The 26,454-nt window shown below is 41.0% G+C and overlaps 1 protein-coding gene across 4 annotated transcripts in view; it reads left to right on the forward strand.

Moving 5' to 3' along the window:
- Positions 1-4,592: 4,592 nt before the first annotated feature.
- LDB2 (LIM domain binding 2) overlaps positions 4,593-26,454 on the forward strand; it is a 448,439-nt gene continuing 426,577 nt past the window's right edge. For 2 of the 4 annotated variants that reach the window (XM_075569001.1, XM_075568993.1), the window contains exon 1: positions 4,593-4,933. In XM_075569001.1, coding sequence (XP_075425116.1) covers positions 4,802-4,933 — 132 coding nt within the window. In that variant the 5' untranslated portion in view covers positions 4,593-4,801. The remainder of the gene's footprint in view (positions 4,934-26,454) is intronic. The other 2 variants (XM_075569006.1, XM_075568986.1) reach the window with 2 other exon arrangements.

Consider the following 26,454-nt stretch of genomic DNA (forward strand, 5'->3'; position numbering starts at 1 on the left):
AAAATGGAGTCAATTGGGTATAGAAAGGCTGCGAGATCTGATGGAAATGGGTAAGACCAGATGTTTTAAGCACTTTCAGAACTAGTTTGAATTTAAAGAAGGGGAGAGATGACAATATATACAAATTTTTTACTAACGGAACCACTGAACGGAACCACTCCCTCTCCCCCCCAAAAAAAACCACATTAAGGGTGTTGAGCCCATTTGAAACACTGCTGGTTTTGCGGGGTGCAGGAGGGCACAATGTATTGTACATCTATAGAACATTACTAGAAATGTATATTGAATCTGAACCAGGGTTTGTACTAGCCTTGGAAAAAGAGCTGGATAGAAGTACTATGCACTTGAATGGACACAGATGTAGAGAAATGCCAGCTCTTCCTCGATATCAACGAATATTCTTGAAAATGTATATAAGATAATGTACAGGTGGTATTACACGCCACAAAAACTGAAAGAATGCTACCCAGGAGCTTCCAATAAGTGCTGGAGAGGTTGTGAGGAGGAGGGAACAATGCTTCATATCTGGTGGGAGTGTAAAATAATGGAGCGGTTTTGAGATATGATATTAGAGCAGATTTTTAATATTACCAAGATTAGAATCCCAAAAGACCCGAGTATTACACTGCTAAACAGAGAAGGGGGTCAAGGGGCACAGAATTAGGAAATCTCTATTAATACACATGCTAAATGCAGCAAGATGTGCCATTGCTGCCAACTATGTATGTTTTCCCTGTATGTTAGAAAAAACAGTGGTGTAAATAGCGCTAAAATACTAATAATACAGTGCATATAAATTAACAACAATTGTATAGTGATATTGATACGTGATGATTCACCTATAAACTATAAGGCAAGGCTGCCAAGAAATACTAACCCAAACACAGTTAGTGAAGAAACACAAATAAACAATACAGACCGGCGCCTCAAAGTCCAAATGGGGGAATAATAGTATAGTCCAAAGAATAACGACAATGTCCAATGGAAGATGATCCAATCTTTAGACAGCAGGCTCCACAGCAGCAAATACCATATGCAATGCAAGGGAGACAAGAGGAAAAATCGTAGTGCAACAAAGTATGAACTAAACATGAAACACGTAAGACAAGACAAACATACGACAATGACAGGTAGGCAAACAAATAGTAAAAGAGTATTTAATAAAACACAATAAAATGCAATGGATAGGCCTAGAGCAGATGTCGGATCCGGTGTGTAAAACCTGAATCCTACTTACAAGACGTCCAAACGGTACAGGCAGGGATAAACAGTGAGTGTAATCTTGCGGCGGCGGCTGCTGATAGACACGTGACGATCGGGGGAGACTGCAAACACTTCCTTAGTTCTGCATCATCCTGTGCGTCACCGTGGGCTGGTTCTCCTGATGCCGTCTGTCGCTCCGAGACTGGAAACACGTCACTGAGGGCGGGACAAGTCACCGGAACTCCCTTCTCCTATTCCTGTATTCCGTAGCGATCTTGTATTATTCTGCTCTGCTCACTGCAAACTCTCTCTCAAACTGCCCAACGCGTTTTGTGCGCATGCGCACTTCTTCAGGGGATATTAGACACAGTCCATGTAATCTTTAAATAGCGATACAGCCTGACAACCTTTCCTATGGTTAATGGTAGTGTACAGCGATGTAACATCGGCAGTTACCCATGTGTACTCAGGCTTCCATTCAAGATCTCTCAGTATCTGTAGAATGTGTGTTGTATCGCGCAAGTAGGATCTGACCTGGTGAACCAAAGTTTGAAGGTGATGATTCCAAGCTCATATGCGGCTGTGATCAGCTCCCCTCTATTAGGAGGGAGAAAGACCACAGTGGGTCTATATCCAGCAAAATGAAAGGTCCTTTCATTCTTTTACACACCGGATCCGACATCTGCTCTAGGCCTATCCATTGCATTTTATTGTGTTTTATTAAATACTCTTTTACTATTTGTCAGCTTCCCTGTATGTTGCAACGTACACTGCCAGCACTCCTCAGTGTAAGTTGCAACATTGTTGTTACAAATGTAGCCTTCCCTTTGCTCCCAACCTGTTGCCTTGGCAACCCCCCTCTGCTCAAAACCAAACTTGTTTTGGAAAACGTTGGAGGCACTCACTGTGGGACAGTGGGAGTCGAGAGTATGGGAGGTCATGAAAATGGAACAACTATCAAATATAACCACTGACAATAGGTCAAAATTTGAACGCCTTTGGCTGCCATGGTCAGAGTTTACTGCTAATAAACAATACCGGCAAACCGGTGATTGGCTGGCAGGAGAATTTCCACGCTCTGATAGGCTGGTGAATGAGAGCCTGAAAGCCTTAAGAGGGCTTGCAGCCAATCAGGAGCATAGATTCCAAGCGCCAAACCAACAGCGGCAAATTCAAAGATGCTCTGAACTGAATAGACGCGAGCCAGCTTCAAAGATTTTGAACTCAGAAAAGTTTCTAAATCCCGCTTTTGAGAACGTAGCAGTCGCGTCTGGCATTGCATGCCGAAAACAGTTCCAGGACTTTTGTGAGTAACTACCGGTCATTGGAAAGTGCTCCTTAAAAGGTAATCTTGGTGAATTTTGTTCCAGAAACAGATTAATTTGTTAGCCCCGTTCCCAGTAAGTGTGTTAACCTTGTGAATTGTGTTACATTGTGTGTATGTTTTTTCGTGAAATAAATTACAATTTATTTTACCTCCTTGTTTTGCTCAATCAATGATCCCGGTATAAAAAGGTGTTAATAAACCTGGTCTCCCGTGACCACCCCCATCCTCCAGGCTCTAGGTGAGAGACTGAAAAAGCAACCCTCTCTGCTCTAAATACCTGTTCTAGTAATTAGGAGAGCAGGTGAGGGAAAAACCAGAACCACTAATCTCTGGCCTGGAATTTCTATCCCACATCCTCAGCAACTGTGAAACTGTGGAAAGGATCACTTCCATACTAAGTTTGCACTTTCTTCTATAAATTAGACAGAAAGCTGCCCATTATCCTGCGACTATGTCACAATATATATAGAGAGACAGACATACAGACAGAAACAAATACAAAGCCAAAAAGATGGACAGGCACACGGCTTTATTAGAGCTAATAAATTCAACTTTTGTGCAATGAGGATTGCCTGTCCATCTTTTTCATTCTCTATTTCAGGGGTATGCAAACTTTTAAGTCTGCGCCCCCTTCCTGATCTCCCTCCCCTGCTCGCGCCCCACCCTTCTCAGCTCTGTAAACGCCGCGCCCCCCATAGAAAATCCCACGGCCCCCCTGGGAGGCGCTCCCCCCAGTTTCCGCACCCCTACTCTATATTATCCTCTGGACGGTTAGCACCCTAATATCCTTTTTTACATTATTTGGTGAGTACCCTGTCTATGTTACTATATATATATATATATATATATATATATATATACAGTGTTCGACAAACCTATACATTTGCTCGCCCCGGGCGAGTGGATTTAACCCCCGGGAGAGTAAATATTGGCCCAAGCAGCACACGTTTGGTACTAGGTGGCGAGTAGATTTTTTTGTGTGGCGAGTAGATTTTTTGGTGATTTGTCAACCACTGTGTATATATATATATCCATATATATATACACAGTGGTTGACAAATCACCAAAAAATCTACTCGCCACACAAAAAAATCTAATATATATGTGTGTGTTAGTCAGGAAATATGAATATGATACATTATTTTACAGTTTATGACTTTGTGTACATTTACGCCATATATAAATATGTGTAGCGCACTTTTCCCCACCCCCTGGGAGATATGGCAGCTATGGTATGTGTGGTGCTTTACCTGCGGCTCACAGGAGGCCTGACCCTCTGCTGCTGGGAGACTGGGGTGTACCTGATACGTTGGTTGACAGCATCTCCACCTGCGCGGGAACCTAACAGTGTGGGATAACCCTGTGCAGGACAATAAGAAATACACACGGGTATGATATAACAGATTTACTGAACACATGTAACTAATAACGATAACACAGAACCTCTCAGAGCAGGGGATTCTGGCAGTCCTATTGGCTAAGCGTAGCCAGGTAATCTTGCAGCCCCAGGGGCTGCTTGGTGTTGTAGTTCCCCTTGGAGCCCTGTTTCCCTCTACTGCACCTGTGTGCATCTGTAATGGCCACCACAATCTCTTTGCGCATGCGCGAACCTCTGCGCATTTGTGCGCCAACCCAACATGGCGGCGCCCTGCCACGGGAGCCGCCGGGAGCTTCCGGCGACTCAGTCGCCTTCCCAACTGCAGCGCTCCACCTCCGCACCTCGCCGGCACCCTCTGGATGCGCGCGCTCTGCCGCTGGCACCCGCACACCCCACGGAGGTAAGGGGACCCAGGGGGGCCCAACTATATATGTATAACCAAATAAATAACATTATATATTGAATTAATATTACATATAGAAAACTTGTACAAATACAGGCAGTGGATAAACCTTGTGAAACTGTTTGGTTTCCTATGGGATTTTGCCTGGGAAAAATTAAAGGCAAACCTTGAACGTCTGTCAGTCTACGGGGAAAATTATACATGTGAAGCAGCCCACTGTGTGGACAGGAAATGACCCCTTCACATACTGCTTCTTTAAAAACAAGCAGTGTTGCCTGAAGCTATCCAGCCTCCCTGCTCTGGTGCTCTCTCTCTCGCTCTCTCTCTTTCTCAGTTTCTTGCTATAGAGGGCTCCAACAGCAGTTTCCAGGCAGTGTGATCTGTGTGTGCATGCTGCTAGTTTAAGCTGGGAAGAACACACAGTCCATGTGCTCTGTATGGATGTTGATGCTACCCTGTGCAGCTTGATTCTCTGCAAGCAGGCAAGAAGATGTCCAGCACACCACATGACCCTTTCTATTCTTCTCCTTTTGGCCCTTTTTACAGAAGACACACTCCATACATGGTGCAACCAGAATATCGAATATATGAAATGAACAAGAGGCTGCAGTCTCGTACAGAGGTAAGTCCCTTAACCTTGTACTATACTACATGGACTGTGACAGTCTTTAAGCTGAATTCATTCTGAAGCTTTGCACTGTACGGTAAAAGGTGTATAGTTATGTATTGCGTAGTTAATGTTACTCCACATATTCCTGCAAGGAATAACTGTTTGAGTGTTAGACTGCTGTTAATGCTGACATTTAAAGCACAATACATTTGACTTCAGGTGCCAATGCAATACTATGCTGAAGTGTTCTTTTCTGGTTTGCTTTGTTGGTGACATGGCCTGAACTCATTGTCTTCAAATCTCTAATATTACACTGTATGAACCGAAGTAAAAAATCAGAGCTACAAAATCAATGTGTGTGTTTGTTTCTCAAAGTGATTCCAGCAAAAGGTATAAATAGCAGCAAAATTAGAGTCTTTAAAAGTAGTTTTATAGACAATCGTCAAACTTGAAGTGATGTCTTCCTATAACATGGGTTAATGTGTGCACAAAATTCACATTTTTAAGATGCAAACTTATCTGATTATTTTTTCCAATAGCCTTTAACAAGTTGAAACTAGATAACTACATATTCTATGCATATGAGGTTTATATGTTATTTTAGCAGTTTGTCACAGTTTTGTACCTCAAATAACAATAATATCTATATGCTGGTCTTTCAGAAATATAAGAAATTAGAATGATTTTTTAGAGGGTTGAAAAGTGTGTGAACTGATTTGAACCCACTTCATAGAGCCCCTGTATGTCAAATGTGTGCTGTCGCCATCCCGTCATGATTCTTTCTGAGTGCACATTGTACAGCTGTAGAAGGTCATCGGTTCAGGTTGTGTAGAACTAAAGGAATTTTACAAAAAGGTTGATTTGTTTCTAGGATTGAGCAGAATGGTTTGGGATTTATAAGGGGGGGGGGGGGAATTGTTATTTAAAGTGCAATGTGATTGGGCACTACTGCATGGAAACTTCATTCAAGCCAATTGTAGTTTTGATGCGGTTGTGCCAGATCGGCACTATCACACTTTAATAAATAATTCCCATTGTGTATGGTATGGTACATGTATCATAGTTCAATATGATTTGATCAGGAGTCGCACGGAGCTCGAACCATGGTTCTACGAGGTCCAGGCAATTCGATTTTAAATCTCATGGATATGAACACTTGTCCAGCAGAGCTATATGGCTGCTGGGGGTCAGTCGATGACGTTGGGGGTTTCTATAGGTTGCTCTGTGGCTATCTTTCAATTTTAACCTAAAGATACTGGCAAAGATAAATATTCACATTTCTGTCAACTGAGGGAGCTGGGAGCACAATGGGAGTCCCCACCTAGGAATCAAATACAGTAAAAACAAACTATGTTGATAATTGGGGAGATTGATGCTGTAATGGTAGCGCTTTTAACTTCACTTATGAAGTATGGTAACAGAGCTCTGAGTTATTCTTTGCTTACTCTAGTTGTACAACGGCTGCTTTGAAGCTCTATACAGTATGCCCACTAAGCAGTATATACTGTATGGGGTTTACAATAAATTGAAAGCACACTTGAATGCAACACCTTGTGTAACTTTGTTTCATGTTAGGAGTATAGTTGAGTATAATATGTTCAACACCTTTTCAAGTTTAGGGACAAAACCCTTACTCTAACTGTTGTCATTTACAAATTGCGGTGATTTGGACTGAGTTGCAAGGCATTGGTTCGAAAATGATGGATGATGGATGTATTCAAAATAAAGATACTGAGTATATATATATCTTGAGAAAGGTTAATTGTCGAACCGAAACGTTGATTCTTTAATAAATCACATTTTGCTCTCTTAAAGACCTACTGTATGAGTGTGCCTGAATACATTTAGCTATTATTCCACTTACCTGCAGTGGCACCAAGACAAGTTCTCCAGTTTTAGATGTGCCTCAGACCTCCTTTACTTTATATATTATATACACACATATACTGTATATATGCACACACACACAAAATACTGTATATATAATTGTATTTTTCTCTAAAATTGAAAACTGCTCAATGATTTGAGAGTAAATGTATATAAGAATGCAAAAGGAAAAATAAAGGTAATTTGTAAAAGAAACATATTTGTTGAACTATCTACATTGGGCCAAAGTTGCCTGTTAATTAACAGTACAGATTAATATTGCAGGTAAAATATTACATTCTTACCCAAGTAAATGAACAGGTACAACTACATACTGCAACTTAGAGTGTGCTACCTATTTCAGATAGAGGAGATCTGATTGTACTAATAAAAACAGCTCATTTATCACTAAATACATTTTTATAACCTTTCAACCTTTTCTAAGTTTCACTTTGTTGATTTAATTATATGTCACTCTGAGGTTAGGTTATTTATAGTAAACACCCTACAATAATGTTGTTTATATGCATATATTCCTATGACATTAAGGGACAGGAAATATTTACTTCCTTGGAAGACAAACACATTGGTTTTGTGTGAAATATTTTGTATTAATGAACATATTATTTCTTAACATTGCTTGTTAATGATAATAACATTAGCAATTTAAATATTGACCAGTGTTAATTGTTGTAAAAACAATGTAAATATATCAACGTACAATATTTAGCAATTACATTTATTACATCGGGAAAAAGGATCTGTCAGAGGGTGGCTCAGAGCTGCAAGTAACAGAAGATTTGGTAAAGGTAGATATGAATGCGGGAGAATTAAAAGTAAATATATAGAAATATCTCCAGAGATATTGACTATCATGAAACTCTACAGAACAAGGAAGCTGGCTGAATCTGTACTTGTTGCAATAAATGAACTTACTCAATAAAAACATTGATTTGCTTTCTCATAATAATATTAGCTGTTGTTGATTGTTGTAACTTTCCAGATACATGTTAATGCTTGTTTTATAACTGATATGAAGAACACTTACAGTGCAGACAGGACAGCCCAATTCCCAACAGCAAAATATGTACATCACAATAATTAATTAATGATGCTTTAATGCACACCCCCCAGTGGAGGCGCTAGATTTTCTGGGGGGGGGGGCAACAGTTATAGAGGTCCCGCGCTCTCCCCCCATGCATTTAAATTAAATGCCTGAGGACCGCGCAAGGCCTCTATAATACACTTCCCTTCCAGCGACGCGTCGTCCTGGTAACCCAGCGTCAAATGATGCCGCGGGGTCACGTGACATCACATTACAATGGCGCCGTAAGTCACGTGACCCCGCGCATCATTTGACGCCAGGGTCGAGAGGGGGGGGCGAGGCGCCGAGGAGAGCAGGCAGGGGTGCGCACGGGGAAAAGTTTGCACACAGCTGCTTCAATGTATGGCTAGTTTGAGGCTTATACGTAACAGAGACAGGACGTTGGCTGCAGTTTCAAAGCTCAAAGGACATTGGTGCAATTTGACATCAATATTTCCGTATGGTTAATGAGTGACGTAAAGGTTATTAGCAGCGGTTGGAGTTTGGTGGCACAGAAAACAGAGCTATTATTGCACCCGTTATAAACCCGTTACCGCAGGTGTGAGCTTTATGGCGTTATCCAACGATTGTGCTAACTAATTGCGCAATGTAGTGTCTTAGTGCATGATAACTGGTGCAATAATGCCTGCTACATCTGTACCAATAATTTATTCCTATTTACAAACCCGTAGTTCAACTTCTTTTTTTTTCGTTTACTGACTTACATCAGCACTTTCATTTGACCGAAAATTGGATTCATTTTAGAAATACAATCTTTGTGTTTCTCTAGCATACAGTTTGCATAGGTGTTTCCACAATATAGTCCGAAGATGACTCCTCCCATGTTTAATACATTTAACATTGTATTCAATTAGCAACAGCACCACTTCTGTTTTGTTTTTGACCCTGATAGTTATTAGGTAGTTATTGGGTGAAGTAAGTGGACCGGCACCTTTCTCTAGACCAGGGAGCAATCACACATACAGATGTAGTAAGACTCGTGGACGAACAAATAAAAGTCAGCGCCGCTGGGGACAGTGTCTGCCGTGATCGCGCGGTGGGGAGTCCATGCTGCTCTATGGGACACCCGCAGTGTTAATCCTTCGGTGCCACGACCATCGCAGCACCGAAGATGTTAAGGCGAACGACATCTGTATCTCACACACATATAAACAACTTAACAGTGCAGTTGACTTCGGTGAAGTGAAGCACATATTTGGCTGTTTGGGTTTCTATGGAGATTTAGAAAATGTTGGCATAGTTTGTGGGAACTGTGAATAGGGAGGTTCATGTTATGTGTTTATGCTACTGTTATAAACCAATGCAGAGAAAAGGGAGGAAGGTGGGCGCTAAGCTTATGCAAGATTTTGACACCGTGAAAATTACACTCTGTTATCGCATAATTGGGAGTAGTTAGAGGAAATCAGCTCCCTGCCGTGTCCCAGCTTACCATGTCTGCAAGCTGACTTCTCAAAAAAAATCGTGCTTATTGATGTCAAATTCTACCAATGTAAACAAAAAGCGACCAACTAGATTTAATGAAAGCATCCTATTAAACATAAATTCCCCCTAATCTATGTGTTCTTGTTTATTTTTCAACACATATGAAAAGGGAGTGCCTCCTGAGCTGAACCACACTATATTTAGACCCCAGATCCAGACATACTAGTTTCATTGGCAATATTTTCTGTCCCTTGGTGGAAATCAAAATTGCCACCAAATCTCGCAGGTCCCACAAGCCAATAGGAAGCCGCAACATCACTGGCGGGATTACATTGTGGCTTTCTGTTGGTTGACCATGTTTAAACATTCACAAAGAACACTGATAACAAAACCGCAATGTCTCGAGAACTGGGGTTCTCGCCTCGGAACTTAAAACATGGCAGTTCAGCCCCGGAGGACGTCTTCATTTAAATTCTGTGAAAAATATCAGTTCACAAAGTAACAACATTGCTGCTTAAAATATGACACAAATATTGGTTAATTTTTGTCTTAGAAGTTTTGTACCTTCCGGGGACAAAACAAACATCAGAAGTGTCTTCACTGCCATAGGACCCGGCAAGCAGCTAAAGGAATAATACAAGTGCTGGAATGGCTTTTATTCAATGAATATTAGCCCACTAAAGGATCTTTGCGTGGTTACCGTGCAATGAAAGTCTGATCGGTATAAATAAAGGCTGAAAGTGTGTAACAGCCATGATGTGCTTTCAGTACCAATTCTTTGCTCAGAGCTGGTTGTGATGCGAACGATCTCACATCAAACTCTAAGTTAACCCCAGAGAGCATTTAGTAAAAAATACAACTCAGCCAAATCAGAGATAATAGTGACAGAAAAGCATGTTCAGAGCTATCCATGCAAGAGAAATGGGAAGACACCACAAATACATCCCTTTACAGCTAGAGAAATCTACACAATGACGGTACTGGACAAATTAAAAATAAGATTGCAGAGATTCCCAATTAAAGCCCAACATTTAAACACCTCCAAAATATACAAATTCTCAAAATATCTATATGTAAAACTTAATTTAAAAATAAATAAAAAATGTTTAGAAAGCAACTAGATCTTTACACGGAAACAACACATATGTGTGATGTATTCTTACAATATTCTAGAGAAACTGCTGTTCATAGAAAATGAGAATTTTATATACAGATGTAGTAAGGCTTACTGGCCCCAGCACAGCGATGTCAAAGCAAAAGTCTGCAGTGCTGGGGACAGTGTCTGCCACGATCGCGCTGCGGGGGGGTTCGGGGGAGTCCGTGCTTTTGAATGGGACCCTTCCGGTAAAGAAGCTTTACTGCACCTGTAGCAGGTGACATTGTGGCTGCTGGTGTGCGCTAGTGGGGGCCATGGTGTGTTAGCCCCGCACGCGGCTAATGCATTTAGACTGGCGGCTGCTCCCACTGACGCCTTGTGTGTGTCCCGGTGCAAAGCGCAATAACGGCTGCTACATCTGTACAGGTATCAGGTATCAGTTCACAATTTCAACATGTGTGGTTCCTCTCCCTTTAGGCTGCGCTTACAGTGCCTGGCGACGGCGACGTGACGGCGCTCCGAACCAATACATGGACTCCGTCGCAAGCGCATGTAGTAAGCACCACGGCGACGAAGCGACGTCGCGATCAAAAATGTACAAGCCGGGTAAATTTGATTTTTTAGAGACAGTCGCCACATGTGACGCTCTCTAAACCAATCAAATTGCACGGCCCGTCTCTTTTAGTGACATCACTGGCCTTGTCGCCAGCGACTTCGCAAAAAATCAAATTGCAACTTTCGCCAGTGTGACGTCATCGGCCGCGTCGCTGTCGCCAGCACTATAAGTAATATATTTGCAATTACTTAAGTAATATAATTGCCATTATTAGGAATGTGCAGAAAGTTTGGCCATCAAAGTTGCAGACAAGTACATCATATAAGGCTACGCTTATAGTGCCAGCGACGCGACGTTCAGGCGACCGTCGCTGGAAAATCAAATAGAGATGACTTCCAGCGATCGCGACCGATCCGTCGCGCCATCGCGTCACGCTTACTATAAGCACACGTGACGGCGGCAATGCATTTGTTTTGCCACGACGTCGCTGTCCCCGTCACTATAAGTGCAGCCTAATGCAGGCACAAAGTTCACACAAATACTCCCATCAGTTTCTATATTTCTATCAGTGCAGTTTGAAGTCCTAATAGCCATGTTGGTCCTGGACAAATCTACAATTGTTGTATAGATTGTAACACTGTTCCCCCAGATAACACTTGTTTTGTTACTACTGAGAATAGAGTTTCCATAGAATGCAATGGCAATGTTGATGCAGAATATCATAATACAGTACTGTATATCCCAATATATCCCAGCAGAGGGAACAATGAAGCCTGTTGTAGGTTGTGGATGAAATTAGTGTCGTCGGCTCTGTATTATATTCAATGCGCAGTTTCCTGTGCTTTATTTGAAACACAAAACACTGATACTTATTTTATGAAACAGAACTCTGTCTAGTATTGCTGCTCCAAAACTCTGATTATATTTGAATATAAAGGAACGCCATAACACTTGTGAAACATTTCACAAAGAGAAAATGAGCTTCACTAACAGTACATTGCTATTACCTGAGGCTCTTTAACGACTTCAGTCTCGGTGTAATGAACAACGTATTGTTTTACAAATCACACCAAGGTAAAAACCCTACATTCCCGTTAAGTGCAGGTAGTTTGATAGATATGTATTTCTATTCTGCAAACCATATGTGTTGTGTGAGCACAAATTGGATATATTATACATATTCAATACACACAAATGCAAACATTTGTATTATTGATATTGTTTATATATATATTTCTTATTCATAGAATAATGACCACCAATTGTAAAAAAAAAACAAAAAAAACTATAATTAGTAATTTCCTCTTTTTTTTTGTCCCGTGACGGAAAAGAACAGTGTTATTTCCTTAAGCATATCTTACAGTTGATTGTAATGTTTTTTGACCACAGAAAAACAGACTTTACAAATAAATTGTAACACACAGAAGGGCAGGATGGTACCTCATAGGCCCCCAGAGACAGGCCTCTTACATCACCAAAACATTAACTCCTTTGCTGCCGGACAGGCCAGCAGTGCATTGCTTTTGGAGACCTCTCTGGCAGTGAAGTGGTTAAGACACCCGTCCTACAACCATATTTGCTCATGACATATTTTTTTTTTACAAGATATGTTTCTGTTAAAGCCAGCAAAGATTTCTGTATTTTCACCCCTTTTTAAAAGACTGGTACAAATATCTACACTTGTACGTAATAGTTAAACAGTTTGCTTTACTAGCAGTGCTATGACTTTGTATTTGTTAAAAGTATGTACAGGCATACCCCGGTTTAAGGACACTCACTTTAAGTACACTCGTGAGTAAGGACATAAAGCTCAATAGGAAAACGGCAGCTCCCGCATGCGCCTGTCAGCACGTCCTGAACAGCAATACTGGTCCCTACCTGTGCCGAAGCAGTGCGCAAGCGGGGAGACAATAGAGCCTGTTACAAAAGCGTTATTTACATCAGTTATGCACGTATATGACGATTGCAGTACAGTACATGCATCGATAAGTGGGAAAAAGGTAGTGCTTCACTTTAAGTACATTTTCACTTTACATGCATGCTCCGGTCCCATTGTGTACGTTAATGCAGGGTATGCCTGTACTGTATACGGTACCTTGTAAATAGCCGTTCCGTGTTATAGAAACATAATATCTTAACTAAAGAATATACCTGCCTGCAAACTCCCCAACTTGTCAAGGCTCCTTGTCAGTGAGATCTGGCTTGAAAATACAGGCGATTTCTGGACTTGCATTGGGATGGGGGAAATATTTCCAGGGAGGAATTAGAAAATTGTCCATAATGCACCTAAAAATCGTGAGTCTCTCTGAAATATCGGGAGACTCGGCTTCCTGACACACTACTTCTGTCCTGAGTAATTGTGCCGTTTATGTAAAATAAATGTATGCCAGTACATGCTGGCTAATGACAAGGCAGGGAAACCCATGTCCCTTTGGCTGCAGTGATGTATTCCTTCCTTACACTGTTACAGTACATACATTTAGTTTTCGTTGCTGGTTCCTTCCTGTGCGCACAATATCACTGGCACTCTTGGTTTACCTCCAGGGGAACTCCTCCGGGCCCAGGGTTTTACAGGTAGCTTGTCTTTATCTAACGGAGGGTGAAGCAAAAGCAGTCACAAAATCAATCGGCATATCTTGCAGTCTCAGAATTTCCCACATTTTTAGCTCACTTAACTGATATATATTTTTCTAAAATAATTGTCGTGCTTTTATTCTCAGCATAATAATAATAATAATAACAGTCACCAAGGAAAATCAAGTTATCACCTAATGCTGAAAGTCAGTTTGTGACTGCGGTTTTTACTTGACATAACTGCTGTTCAAAAGAGATGCTATTATCAAGACTCATGTTTTTCTCCCTGTGGTTTGCCCTTGTAAATGCAGCTAAAATCTCATTGGCTTTATTCTCCTTTTGAACAGATAGTACTGTACTATCAATTATATCAGGGGTCCGCAAACTTTTGTTGCTGTGCCCCTCCTGCCTGCTCTCCCCCGTTGCTCGCGTCCCCCCCCCTTACGTTAGTGAGGCATCACTTGACGCCACGTTGCCATGGAGATGTGTCCTGCAGACAGCTGAATCTCGATAAGTTGAGTTGCAGAGGCCTCGCGCGGTCCCCCAACATTTCATTTAAATGTATTGGGGAAGAGCATGGGGCTCCTGCAACCGCCGCGCCCCCTCACTCCCCAGAAGGGGGGCACAACCCCCAGTTTGTGCACCCCTGAATTATATCACATTCATCCCATTCACAGCAGCTAATTTCTCTCTTGTAAAGTCTTTGCTGTTGAAGCCACATCCAATAAATGATAGTCATGTCCAGCAGCAAAAATAAGTAAATTGAGACTTATGACTGTTCTTTTTAGAACAAACGTTATACAGTGTTGCTACCTTATAAGCTAACTGCTAGTTATCATTCCAACTTATTATCTGCATTGATGCCATTAACACATGTAAACCATGCAGTAAGAATTTGAAAGGATGTTTGATTACATCTTCATTACTGTGCACGGATTTATGCTACGACTCATATTGAATCTAATTTATTTTTCCAACGTTTTCACCCTTACTACTTCAGTTACTTCTATTTCATTTCTAATGCTTTGTGGGTTCTAATTTGCTCAACTATGCAATCACCCCATGACAAACTGGAGAGAATTTTAATACAGAGTAGACCTTTTTATGTGCTTTTTACAGACATTCTTTGTATTTCATACTGCAGCTTCAGATATACTGTATATGTTTGTGTTTGTTTATTGAGTAACCTAATGTACATACTGGTTGTGGTATTCTCTCATACTGTATATGGTTTGTATGAATGTTTATCATTTCTAAGAAGACCCGTAAAATAATACCAAATAGCTGAATATTTCCACCCATAACGAAGGTTCGACATGTAAAATCTATTAGGTGGCAAGTAAAATAATGACACGTGGTTGATGACCTTTCAAAAAGTCAGGGTAAGACAAAAACAGGATTTCACATCATATTAAAAAAATATACTGTATAGGTTTTTAGTCAGTCTATAGATATTTCTCTGAGGGACTGGAAGTCAGCATAAGGCAGTGACCTTTTCATGTTTTGTAATAAATGCAGCTTATTCTTTTGTAAACAACTCTCTAACATTCGAAAACACTCTTCTGACGTGACATTTTTCTTTTTAACAACTTTTATGCTGCTTGGACATTTACAAGCAAACTATCAGTTATGCAAAGTCTATTAACTAATTAGCTGCAATGTAGCAAATGTTTTAAGACCTTTCTCATGTTATCATTGGTGGGCAAAAGTCAGGCCAAGGTCTGCATGTGGCTCTGCAGTGCTTCAACTGCGGCCCTCTACCTGCTGGCCACTCCGGCAGCCCGCTGTCTCTCTGTCCCCAGTGCAGAGTACGTGGAGATGCAGTTGGGGTGGATCATAGTTTCTCCCCCACTCTATTAGCAGCCTAGTGACATTACACTGATATTACATACTGCTCCTCCACCGTGCTAATCACTCGTACCAAAGGTAAGAAGAGGAGTGGGTCAGTATTCATCAGTGTGCATTATGCAGCAAAGCAGAGGGGGGACAAGATCCTCCCTGCGGCTGCAATGTCCCTTCTGCCTGTGCACCTCATAAATACTGGACACAATGGTGAAAGGTGCAACGCCTTCGAGAGACACGCGTGCACACACCTCCGCTCCATGCTGTTTCCTCCTCTCCTTGGCCCCACCCTCAGGCTCCTGACACCTCCTCCTGATTGCTGCATTACCCAGCAGCAGAGCCGGTCAGGTCACTATGTCCAGCTAGGTAATTCCGGACACATACTGTATATGTCCATTATTACCTCTCATTTTATAATGGACAGTGTCCAAATACAGGACAGTTCGGTTCAATACTGGACACCTTGCAACCCTAGTCTACAATGTTTTCCATCCACTCTGGAAATACAGATACTGTATTTATTACCCCTTTTCCTTTTTTCCTGAAGTGCGAGTATAGCTAATGCAATACAAATTCTAACGTTAAGTAAGAATTAACAATGCAATTGGAGAGTTATTAGAATGTGAGATGAGCAGTCAGATTTAATACAATAATGTAATAAGAAGGTTTCCCACTAATAATCAAACCATATAGATACATACTGTAGGCAATATATTGCAAAAACAATTCTAGAAATATAAAGCCAATGAGGATTAAATAAAATCACGAGTAAATGAATCTTCATGAAGAAAACGATTAATGAATAAAAACATTACCTTATGATGTCCCCCCCAAAAATGTAACCTTTGGTGCGCAAATGGATTTACTTTTTAATATTAGAGTTTAAAAACAACCACTTGAAATATAGTTCTGATTTTCTATAAAGTAAACATTGGTAATCATTTACTTATTTATTTTTAAAGACTGCATTTACCCTTTTTGGATTGACACGTCCATGCATCATTTTTATTCATTTGGAGAAGTCAAAGTACAGGTGAACCCCGTTATAACGTGATCCGTTACAACGCAAATCCGCTTATAACGCGATGCAAAGGTGGCTCACAATTTTCGTATCTCTGAATACTTTACAACACGATTATTGGTATCTTAAATACTTTATTGTACAATGCATACAATTGTACATTATTTCTAACGCGAATCCACTTATAACGCGATGCAAGTGTGGCTCCCAATTTTTGTATTTATGAATACTTTACAACACGATTATTGGTATCTTAAATACTTTATTGTACAATGCATACAATTGCACATTAATTCTAACGCAATCCACTTATAGCGCAATGTGATTCTTTAGACCCCAAGCACAGCGTTATAAGGGGGTTGAGCTGTATATGGTCATTTAGACTGTTCTATGTGGCTCACAGTACGGTATATAAAACTTTACTAACTTTTTTTTTTTTTTTTTTTACCAACTTCTGGTTTATTAAGGTAAATATGTCAGGTAATCCAAAACAGCATATGGTGATGTTTTTAAATTTAGCCTATATTAACAGCAGAAAAAGCAAAGTGATGCCTCTCATATTTCCTTAGCTCCCCACATGAAAGGCATAACAAGTAATGTATGTTCTGTTCATATCCCTAATCCCTATATTGTTGAAGAAAGCTGGAATACATTGCTCTGCTTGCAGTGATAGGTAAAAGATCTCCGCCATACAGTGCCAAAGGGGACTAAAATTCCCCCCTGTATAAAGGGGTTTATTAAGCTGTCAGGTCAAAACCAGTGGACAGGCTGCACTTGTTCATATAATACCAGCTGCATACAACCTAACAAAGGCTCTTCCCAGAGCCAGCACATGGCTCTGCTGGGGTCACATCTGCATTGAATTGTGACCTGAGGAACAACCTGTGGATCCAAAATCAAAAGGCTAAACTGTACTGACACCTTGTGGCTTACTAAGTAAAATAAAATGGCGTTGTACTGTTAAATGCCCCAAACTGTAAAATAGGCCCAACCGGCACATTTCAATCATTTTTTTGGTTAACCCTTTGGGTGCACTGTGATGTAGAAAATACGTCCTGTGGGCCGGCATACCACGTCATGTTCTTTTGCTCGTTTTCTAGGAGAGACCCTCTTCTTTCATTGGTGTCACCGTGGTGACAGCGCAATCATGTGATTTGCTGAGGAATGATCACATGATTGCCGCTCGCCGGATGGGCCATGGCTTTCACGTAGTTAAAGCATGCGTGTAAATGCAATCATCTTATACTGTATGTAGCATAACATTCTTAGACCTATACTTTCCTTTGATAAAAATAAAGAGATTGATTGCAGAGAATGGCCATTTGGACTACCATTCTGCATGTATATCCTACCTGCGTCTAAAATCACAAACCTTACCAAATCTATGATATTTATCCAGAACATCCTAACCCTATAACCAATGTTATTTATTTATTTATAAAATGTTTTACCAGGAAGTAATACACTGAGAGTGACCCCTCGTTTCCAAGTATGTCCTGGGCATAGAGTTAAGATGACAAATAATACATGGTATTATTACATTGCTTGGAGTGCTCCTCTGTTTGTGCCTTTTACTATCAGCCTTCTTGTTTTATCTGATCAGAATATCACCTAGGGCTTCTCCCATCTGAACAAAGTTCACCTTCCTATAGTCAAGCATGTTTGCTTTTGTGAGGGCTAAATAATCTCTAGTTTAATGATCACTGGTCCCTATATCATCACCAAGTCTAAAACGTTATACTGTACCTAAGTGAGAGAGCACTGTGGCCCTTACTCAGTATGTTGTAAAGTTTTCATTTGAACGGAGATGATCTTTTCTACTGCTCTGGAATATGAGCGTATATCCAATATACAGGAGGTCCCTGCTCAATCAGTTCTCTTATAAATTGACTAAGGGAAGCCTCAAGAAAAGGTATCCAGATTGCCCCTGATTCTGGATGCAGTCGAATACTGTACTCAATCCACATGTGACTGATTACATATTTTCCATAAAAAGAACCTCTTCCTGAGTTGCCATCTTATTTATGTAGCCCTGGCTGGTTTTGGGCTATAAATCTGCCCTCCTCCTGGCAGTAATCCCTAGTAATGGTAGGTTTGTCAGGAGTAATCATGGGTTTTCCCCACACCTCGCAGCTCAGTGAGTCAGACAAGGTAGTCAATCAGGCCTGTTGTCCAATCAGGGACAGGGGGATGGTTCTTACTGGAACCGACTTAAGCAGCTGCACTTCCGCTATTTAGCAGTGTTGCCTCTACCGTGATAGAGGTGTAGTCTATCCAAACTAGTGAGCAGGGCTCTGCTTACTGGGTGCTTTCCCTGCGGGGAAAGGTGGAAGACTATTCCCCTTATCCTACCAGGGGGTAAGGGAAGAGCAAGGACTGCTCCTGGTGGCCAGTGGCCGGGAGTGGAGGTCCAGGGACATCCTAAAGGTGAAGACCTGATTGCTAACAATAGACTCGGTGTAAGCTGTACACTGTCCTTGATTGTGTGAGAGAGCAACCAGAATAAAGATCATCTGTTTCCACATTCTTCTTGCCTGAGACTGAAATCTATCAAGAAGAAGAAGAGGTAGTTCTCCTGCAGAGATTTCTCCCCACATCTCTGGGGGCTGCAAGAGATGGAGGCGCTATCACAGTGAGTATGATTCGGGCAAGACCCCAGAATACCCCAGAAGCCTGTCCTGACCTCCCCTATAACACCATGCGGGAGACTCAGGGCCCCCTGTTACCAGCAGGTATGCACAACACAAAAGATGAGTAACCAGAGCAGCTTTCCCCTTGATAGACCCTCTATGAGATTGGGTGGGGGAAACAGGGTTACATTTAAAACCTCCAATAAATCCCTGTCTCCTGTTCTTGTGTTGGAGGATGAACCACAGACCTTCTATCTTCCCATGCTGCAGTCCACATAGAAAACAATTATAATCCCTTATTTTCCACTCTTTTACCCAGATTCACTAAATGGTGTTACACTTTAGCTCACTGTAACTCCCATTCAACTAAATGTGAGATACGTTGTGCTAAAGCTTAGCACCCTTTAGTGAATCTGGGCTTTTGTTTTCTAAATAAAATATACCGGTATTATGGTATAGTATGTCTATATCTTTCTCATGGTCCTCCCTGTATGATGGCAAAGTAAAATGTCAATACTATGGGCATTAGAGTACATGGTCTGAATTCATCCTTTACTATTTTAACTTTTTATTCCATTCCTGGTTATTTGTAGACAATAACACAGATTTTCAACTTTTTGCATCCTATTTGTGTGTATATCTTTATTTGTATAGCGCCATCAATATACGTAGCATTTCACAGCAGTAATACATTTGACAATATAACAGGAAACATCATGGAAATAAGCGTGACATACTTAAAAGAAAACATTAGGAAAATAAGTATCTGTCTCAAAGAGCTTACAATCTAAGTGGTAATTAGGGAGAACTTACATAGACAGGCAGAGGTTGTTTGGCACTGTAAGTGCATCTCCAAGGGGTCATAGTAAGTGCATATGAGATGTACTGTATAGTACTGTACTAGCGAAGAAACAAGTACTTTGGAGCTACTCAAATGCTTCTTTAAAAATTGTGTGTTTTTGAGATAGGCTCTAAAGGTGGAGAGAGAGGGGGCTTGTAGGATATTGATGGGAAGGTCATTGCAAAGGTGTGGCACAATAAGTGAGAGAGAAGTTTTAGGCAGTAGACAGCTTTAGATACAAAAGGTGTAGACAGAAGACATCCGTCAGCAGAACCCAAGAGACGGGCAGGTGTATAACGAGAAATTATGGCTGAAATGTAAAGAGGCAGAAGAGTGTACAGCCGTAAATGAGAGAAGGAGAATTTTGTAAGTAATACGGGCTAAAATAGGAAGCCAGGAGAGGGGTTTCAGCAGGAGAGAAGCAGAGAGAGATTTAGGAGAGTGTGAATGATTCTAGCAGAAGCGTAGATTCTTTGATCAGTGGCACAAATTAAGCATCTCACCCTTACTCGTCTTGCCCATCTGTACGTAGAGCTGCCTCCCTCCCAACAGGATTTCTTACTTTTCCTATTATGTGATCCTTAATGCCTAACTACAAAGCACCCATCACCCCCCTGTAGTTCACCTCTGTACTACTGAATTGGATGTTTCCATTGGGCAGTCTTGCTTTGCCATGGGGTTTAGAAATGTATACAGGTATACAGTAGTTTTTTAGATGAATGCAACATGAACGCGGTGAAGTGCGTGGCATTCGGAAAAAATCCCCGAAAAAAATCGGAGATGTTGGAGAATAAAAGGGGCCGCGGCTGTATCTCTGACTCCCTGGTCTCACCCCACCTAAACCAACAGTTGTCCAGAAATCCCTTCTCCGTGTAATCCTTTTAGGCAGCATTGTTAATGATAAAGTTGTTGGTTCTCAAGAAGGACAACCATAACATTCTCCAAACAAGCAATCTCATTTCATTCTCATTTCACGCTCGCAAAAGCACGATGTGTTGACTATACACCGCTTTACCATGGTTAAAGATTTGAAACTTTTCAAAGCATGTACATATTATTCACAGTGCTTCTTTTCACTGTTGAGTCTCTTTTCTCTGCAATGACGATTGTAATATAATATAATTTCCTCTTCACCATCATCCTCAGAAATGATTGTTATAATATAAGGCGATGTGACTTGTATAGTACGAAGCACTTTGCAGAATTACCTAACAGACAATGTCAAAATACAGAAAACCATTAAACCATACAAGGATAGAGGAGAACGGTTATGATAGGAATACTGGCATTTCGCGATGCCAAAGCAACAATGCCACTTCAACTCTAATTTAGCAGTTTTATAACAATAATTATGAGGAAATATTTATCGCTGAGAAATCTTGCTAAGTGTCCCCAGTGATACCTAATGTAACCATCACATTGTACGTTTACTGGTTGTAGGGCAGAAGAACATCCATTTGATACTTTGCAATGTAGTTTCTCCATATGCATCAAGCTTTTGATTGTCAGGGTAGTATGGACATTGGCAGTTAAATGTAATTCACAGTATTACAGTGTTTAGCAGAGCATAATTGCCTTCATTGGTTGTTTGTGGCTGAACTAGCAGACTCGTTTCCTCCACAAACAATTACAAAAAAAACAGGAGAGTGCTCTCGTTTAGAGGGCTTTCTGCTCCCCACTGTAAACACGGAGAATAAATAATTGATATACTTGTATCATTATAGATCTAAAGCTACTGCTAAGTAGGAAGATAAATGAGCGAACCCAATCCAGATTTCATTTTTCCATGGAATAAAAGTTTATAAAAGTAGCTACTGTATACAGAAGTTTGCTATTTGCTATGTTTCTACAGGGGGGGGGGGAGGCAGAGGTCTCCCAAGTTTGTCACTGGCACCTTTTTAACATTATTATATATTCTTTACAAAACATGCAGTAGTAGAACATTTCATACTGTATGTGCTGGTCATAGATTGACGTTGCTAAAATCAGTGTATGCCACAAAAAAAAACATACTCCATTCTGTCCCATGCTGAGTTGCAAGTTCCTTCTCATATTCTCACATCCATCGTAGAAAATATTATCCCTTAAAAAACACTTCCTAGCGAGAAAGACGTGTAATTAATTTGGTAGGCAAGTTGTAATTTATCATTGACGATTATGATATGATAATGACAATTTTAGACTGCACCTTCTTTTCATTTCTTCATAGAAAGCTACTATTTTAAGCATATACATATGGTATCCTATACTGTACATACTGTAACAACATGCATATTATTTGTGTTAAACAGAATTCCTGGTTTTTTTTGTGCGTAAATAATCCAAGAAACAGAAAAAAATGATGTTTCTATTCCTCTTGTGATACTTGACAGTGTCTCAAATTGAAAATAATTAAGGTTTACTATATGTAGATACAAAGAAGTTATTATTAAACACTGACAACAATTTACCTTTAACGAATGAAACTAATAAAACAGTGAACAAATAGTAGTAAATGAATGCTCCTTCAGACAGTCATCAGTGAAATGTGGATTGATTGCTGATTTCTGTGCATTTGCGTATACATAAATATATCACTCTAACTATTTATACAATATATACATATTTGAGATGTGCACCCAACCTTGTTATTTGCTTTGAGATACTTTTGAGTTTTGGTTTGCCAAATGTGTAAATTTACCGGAAAAAATATTTTGTGTAATCTGGAGCTGTTTTGCATCCTATTTAAAGGAGCACTACTGGTGGCAATTTATGTTTGAAAAAACATTCTGTTCTCTGATTTGTTGCTGAAGGTCTTCTGGACATGTGTAAAAAAAACACAATGCAATCAGGAAACTGTAGGTGACTCAATATATGTATTTATACATATCTTTACTCGCAGCTATCACTGGAGATGGTCCCTGGACCGTCACTACAGGCCAAGGGCACCCGCAGCCATACTAGCTCTTCCCCACCTCCCTAGCGGAGGCAGAGGTATAATCACACACTCCTCCCCGCAGGGAAGAGCACATGGGTAGGCCCCAATCTCAGGCTCCCAGTCGTGAGACCTGCCTTCTACAGAGGGAAGGAACAACCTCCAAATTTAGGGCGGTCCTGCCCTTAAGTACAGCCAGAAGGTGGGCACCCTGTTGTCAAAGCTACAACAGGATGTACCACCTCCTGCTGTCACTCAAGTGCAGTACCAAAGGTGAAGGGGAAACACCCATACCAACTACTGGCAATTCTGTAAATACCAGTGTTTACTGCCAGCCCATTGGGTAGAATATGGAACCTCTGTTTTAGGGCATTAGAAGCTAACAGTGCCGCTGCTGGTAGGAACTCATTGCATTCACATAGGATGACCAGGGGTGTGCAGGCTGATCCGAGAACCCAGTGCACAGGATCTCTCTTGCATCACCTCACCACACAGTTGGGCTTCCGTGTATCGAGCGAATTTTCCAGTTTGGAATTGTAAGTGTAGCCCTGATAGGTTTGGGCTATTATTCTGTCCTCTTCCTGTGCAGTAATCTCTGTTAAGGGCAGGTTCGCCAGGAGTAATCATGGGTGTTTCCCACACACATCTATGCTGTGCAGTGAGGCAGTGAAGATAGTGTCATCAGGCTCTGTGTCCAATTACAGTGACACAGGGGTGGTGCCTATTGGAGCTACTTATTGTATAGCATTTCCTGAATTTAGTGAGTTCCTCTCCACCCTTGAGAGAAGATAGTCTATCCCAACAAGCTGCCAGGGGTCTGGCAGGCTTTGTGGCCCTCCCTCTGGGAGCGGTGAGGGAGACTATTCCTTTTACTCCACCAGGGAGTAAGAGAAGAGCTAGGACAGCTACTAGGGCCCTCACTAGGAGTGGTGTCCAGGGACATCCTATAGGTGGCAACTCTGTGATGAGCAGCTGAGTGACCGGGCTGCATGATGGGCAGTCTGCCTGTGGAGGAAATAAAGTATACCTTTGCTAAAGAAACCTTCTCGCCTGAGCCTGGAATCATTCAGGGAGAAGTTGCACAGAGAGGTTCTCCTTCAGAGATTCCTCCCTACCACGTTGGGGATCTGTTGGAGATAGAGGTGCTGTACCACGAGTGAGTATGACTCATCCATACCTTGAAAGCCAGTCCTGATATCCTCCCCCATACCACCGTGGGAGACTCAGGGCCCCCTGTTGCCAGCAGGTTTGCACCACATACACTCAAGTAACCAGTACACCATTTCCCCTAGGGTACCCGACATGAGATGGGGGGGAGGGGGGGGATTGAAGGGTTACATAAGTTTTAAATACTTTGTGTTTTTGTGTTACACCTACTTCCACTTTTCCTTGGTGCTCTGTCTTTTCTTGTCATTGTTTTTGAGATCTGGTTAGATCTCACTGGTGAGTAATTGGAGCACTCACACAGATTACTAGCAGCAGAAAAGGGCAAGTTATCATCGACGTTGTTGGAATTTATCCATGAGATAAAGTCAAGGAGTCTAAAGCATTTCGTTAGCCACAGAACGGTATCGCCTATTCATTTTTGATATAATTATATATATATAAAAAAACACCTGTATATCATCTGCAGATACGTTACTGTATATGCACACGCTTATACACACTTATTTATCCATTATAACTTATAGTACATACATATATTTCTGATAGTACAGTAGGTGTAAGTATAACATTTTGTTTTCAGATAAAACAATATCTCATCTGTCACTTACAGTTAAGGAAACAATGGTAGACATTGATGAGATATGTTTAGGGGTCCACAGTTAATTACGACTGGATCCCACCCACATCTTCCCCCGGCAGAGGGGAATCCTCACTGCGGGTGGTCCAATTTGGAAGTAATGGGCTGCCTGCAGCGATGCCGAGGGAAGCCACAGCTGTCACTGTCACTGAAGCCGTGCTTTTTTGCTTTCTAGAAAGTGAAGCTGACTACATCTGAATATACTGCAATTTGCAGTCTGAGGAAATAATAGGACAGTATACACTACATATAAATCACTGCTGAACATAATGATAATTAATGATTAGATAAAGCAAGTGGGAGTCTAACTAATCATACAACCAATATAACTCCAGTTAAGGATATTATTAATTACACATAGCTTGCGCATGCCAAGAGCCACTAAAGATTGCTTCAGAGGAGCAAATGAATAATGGTGGGACATCGTTTTTATTTTCACCGTTTGCTCTTTCGTGAATTGTTTGGGGGATCTTTGAAAAACATAATTTATTTTCATAGTGAAATCCATATGACATGCAACACAAGCATTAACTTGTTTCTTACTGCCTCTCAATTTTAGAAGCTAAAAAAAGTTATAGTTTGCACAACTCCTCTACTGTATGCATGGTTTCCTTTAATCAAACTTACAAAAATCAGATCAAAATATGAAGTCTATTTTATAGTAATTTATGTCAAACAATGTGAGTGTAATAGTAATACAATATTTTTAATATGATCTTGACAGATAACGTCAGTTTTTGTGCAGCCTTGAAAATGACTATTACTATTCCCTACATAAAGACAGAAACACTCCATATTAATTCATGATTGTGTCTTGTTTAGGTTAACCCTTTTTAATGAACACCGAGGCACACAGACCCTTCTAAAGAAATGATACCTCACTTGCTGACACATGCTGCTGTTTGAGATGTTAGACATCAATCATTAGTTACCAATGCCCCCAGATCATATTTTTCTTTTACCTTAACATATGTGGGTGTTCCATGGAGCACAACTGTAATGTGCCATAGTCTGGGGCACGCAGGTTGAGGGTATACAGGCATACCCCGGTTTAAGGACACTCACTTTAAGTACACTCGCGAGTAAGTACATAGCGCCCAATAGGCAAACAGCAGCTCACGCATGCGCCTGTCATCATGTCCTGAACAGCAATACCGGCTCCCTACCGGTACCGAAGCTGTGCGCAAGCGTGGAGACTATAGAGCCTGTTCCAAATGCGTTATTTACATCAGTTATGCACGTATATGACGATTGCAGTACAGTACATGCATCGATAGGTGGGAAAAGGGTAGTGTTTCACTTTAAGTACATTTTCGCTTTACATACATGCTCCGGTCCCATTGTGTATGTTAATGAGGGGTATGCCTGTACATAGCTTTTCCTTTTTGTCTATTTCAGGTGTAACCCTCCTTGCCAGGCTCTAAAGGAGTTTACATTCAATTGACTATATATATTTATATATACAGTATATATACACAGAAACAAGAGAACAGAGAGCGCACGTCCCATAGTGTAAAAAAGTACATTTAATGTTAAAAAAAGGACAAGGGGATTAAGGACACTCACAAAAGTAAAAGAAAAGCAAGCAGTTTGTGATATAATCACCACCAACAGGGTAACATCGTCCTGGATTCCCTTTGAAAAAGTCACCGTAGTGACAAAACGCGTCAGGGTACGTCATTACGACATTACGTCATCACCCAAGTACGTACTTTACGGCCGAAGGGCGCATGGAGCTGATTTGAGGCTGATACACTTGGAAATCGCACTGCAAGCAGATATACGGCTTTCTTGTCCATCAAGAGCTGCTGGAGGTGAACCGGATAGGATATCGATCCATTGGTGTGATCCAGGACGATGTT

Source organism: Ascaphus truei, chromosome 1 (genome assembly GCF_040206685.1).
Source record: "Ascaphus truei isolate aAscTru1 chromosome 1, aAscTru1.hap1, whole genome shotgun sequence".
Lineage (NCBI taxonomy): Eukaryota > Metazoa > Chordata > Amphibia > Anura > Ascaphidae > Ascaphus > Ascaphus truei.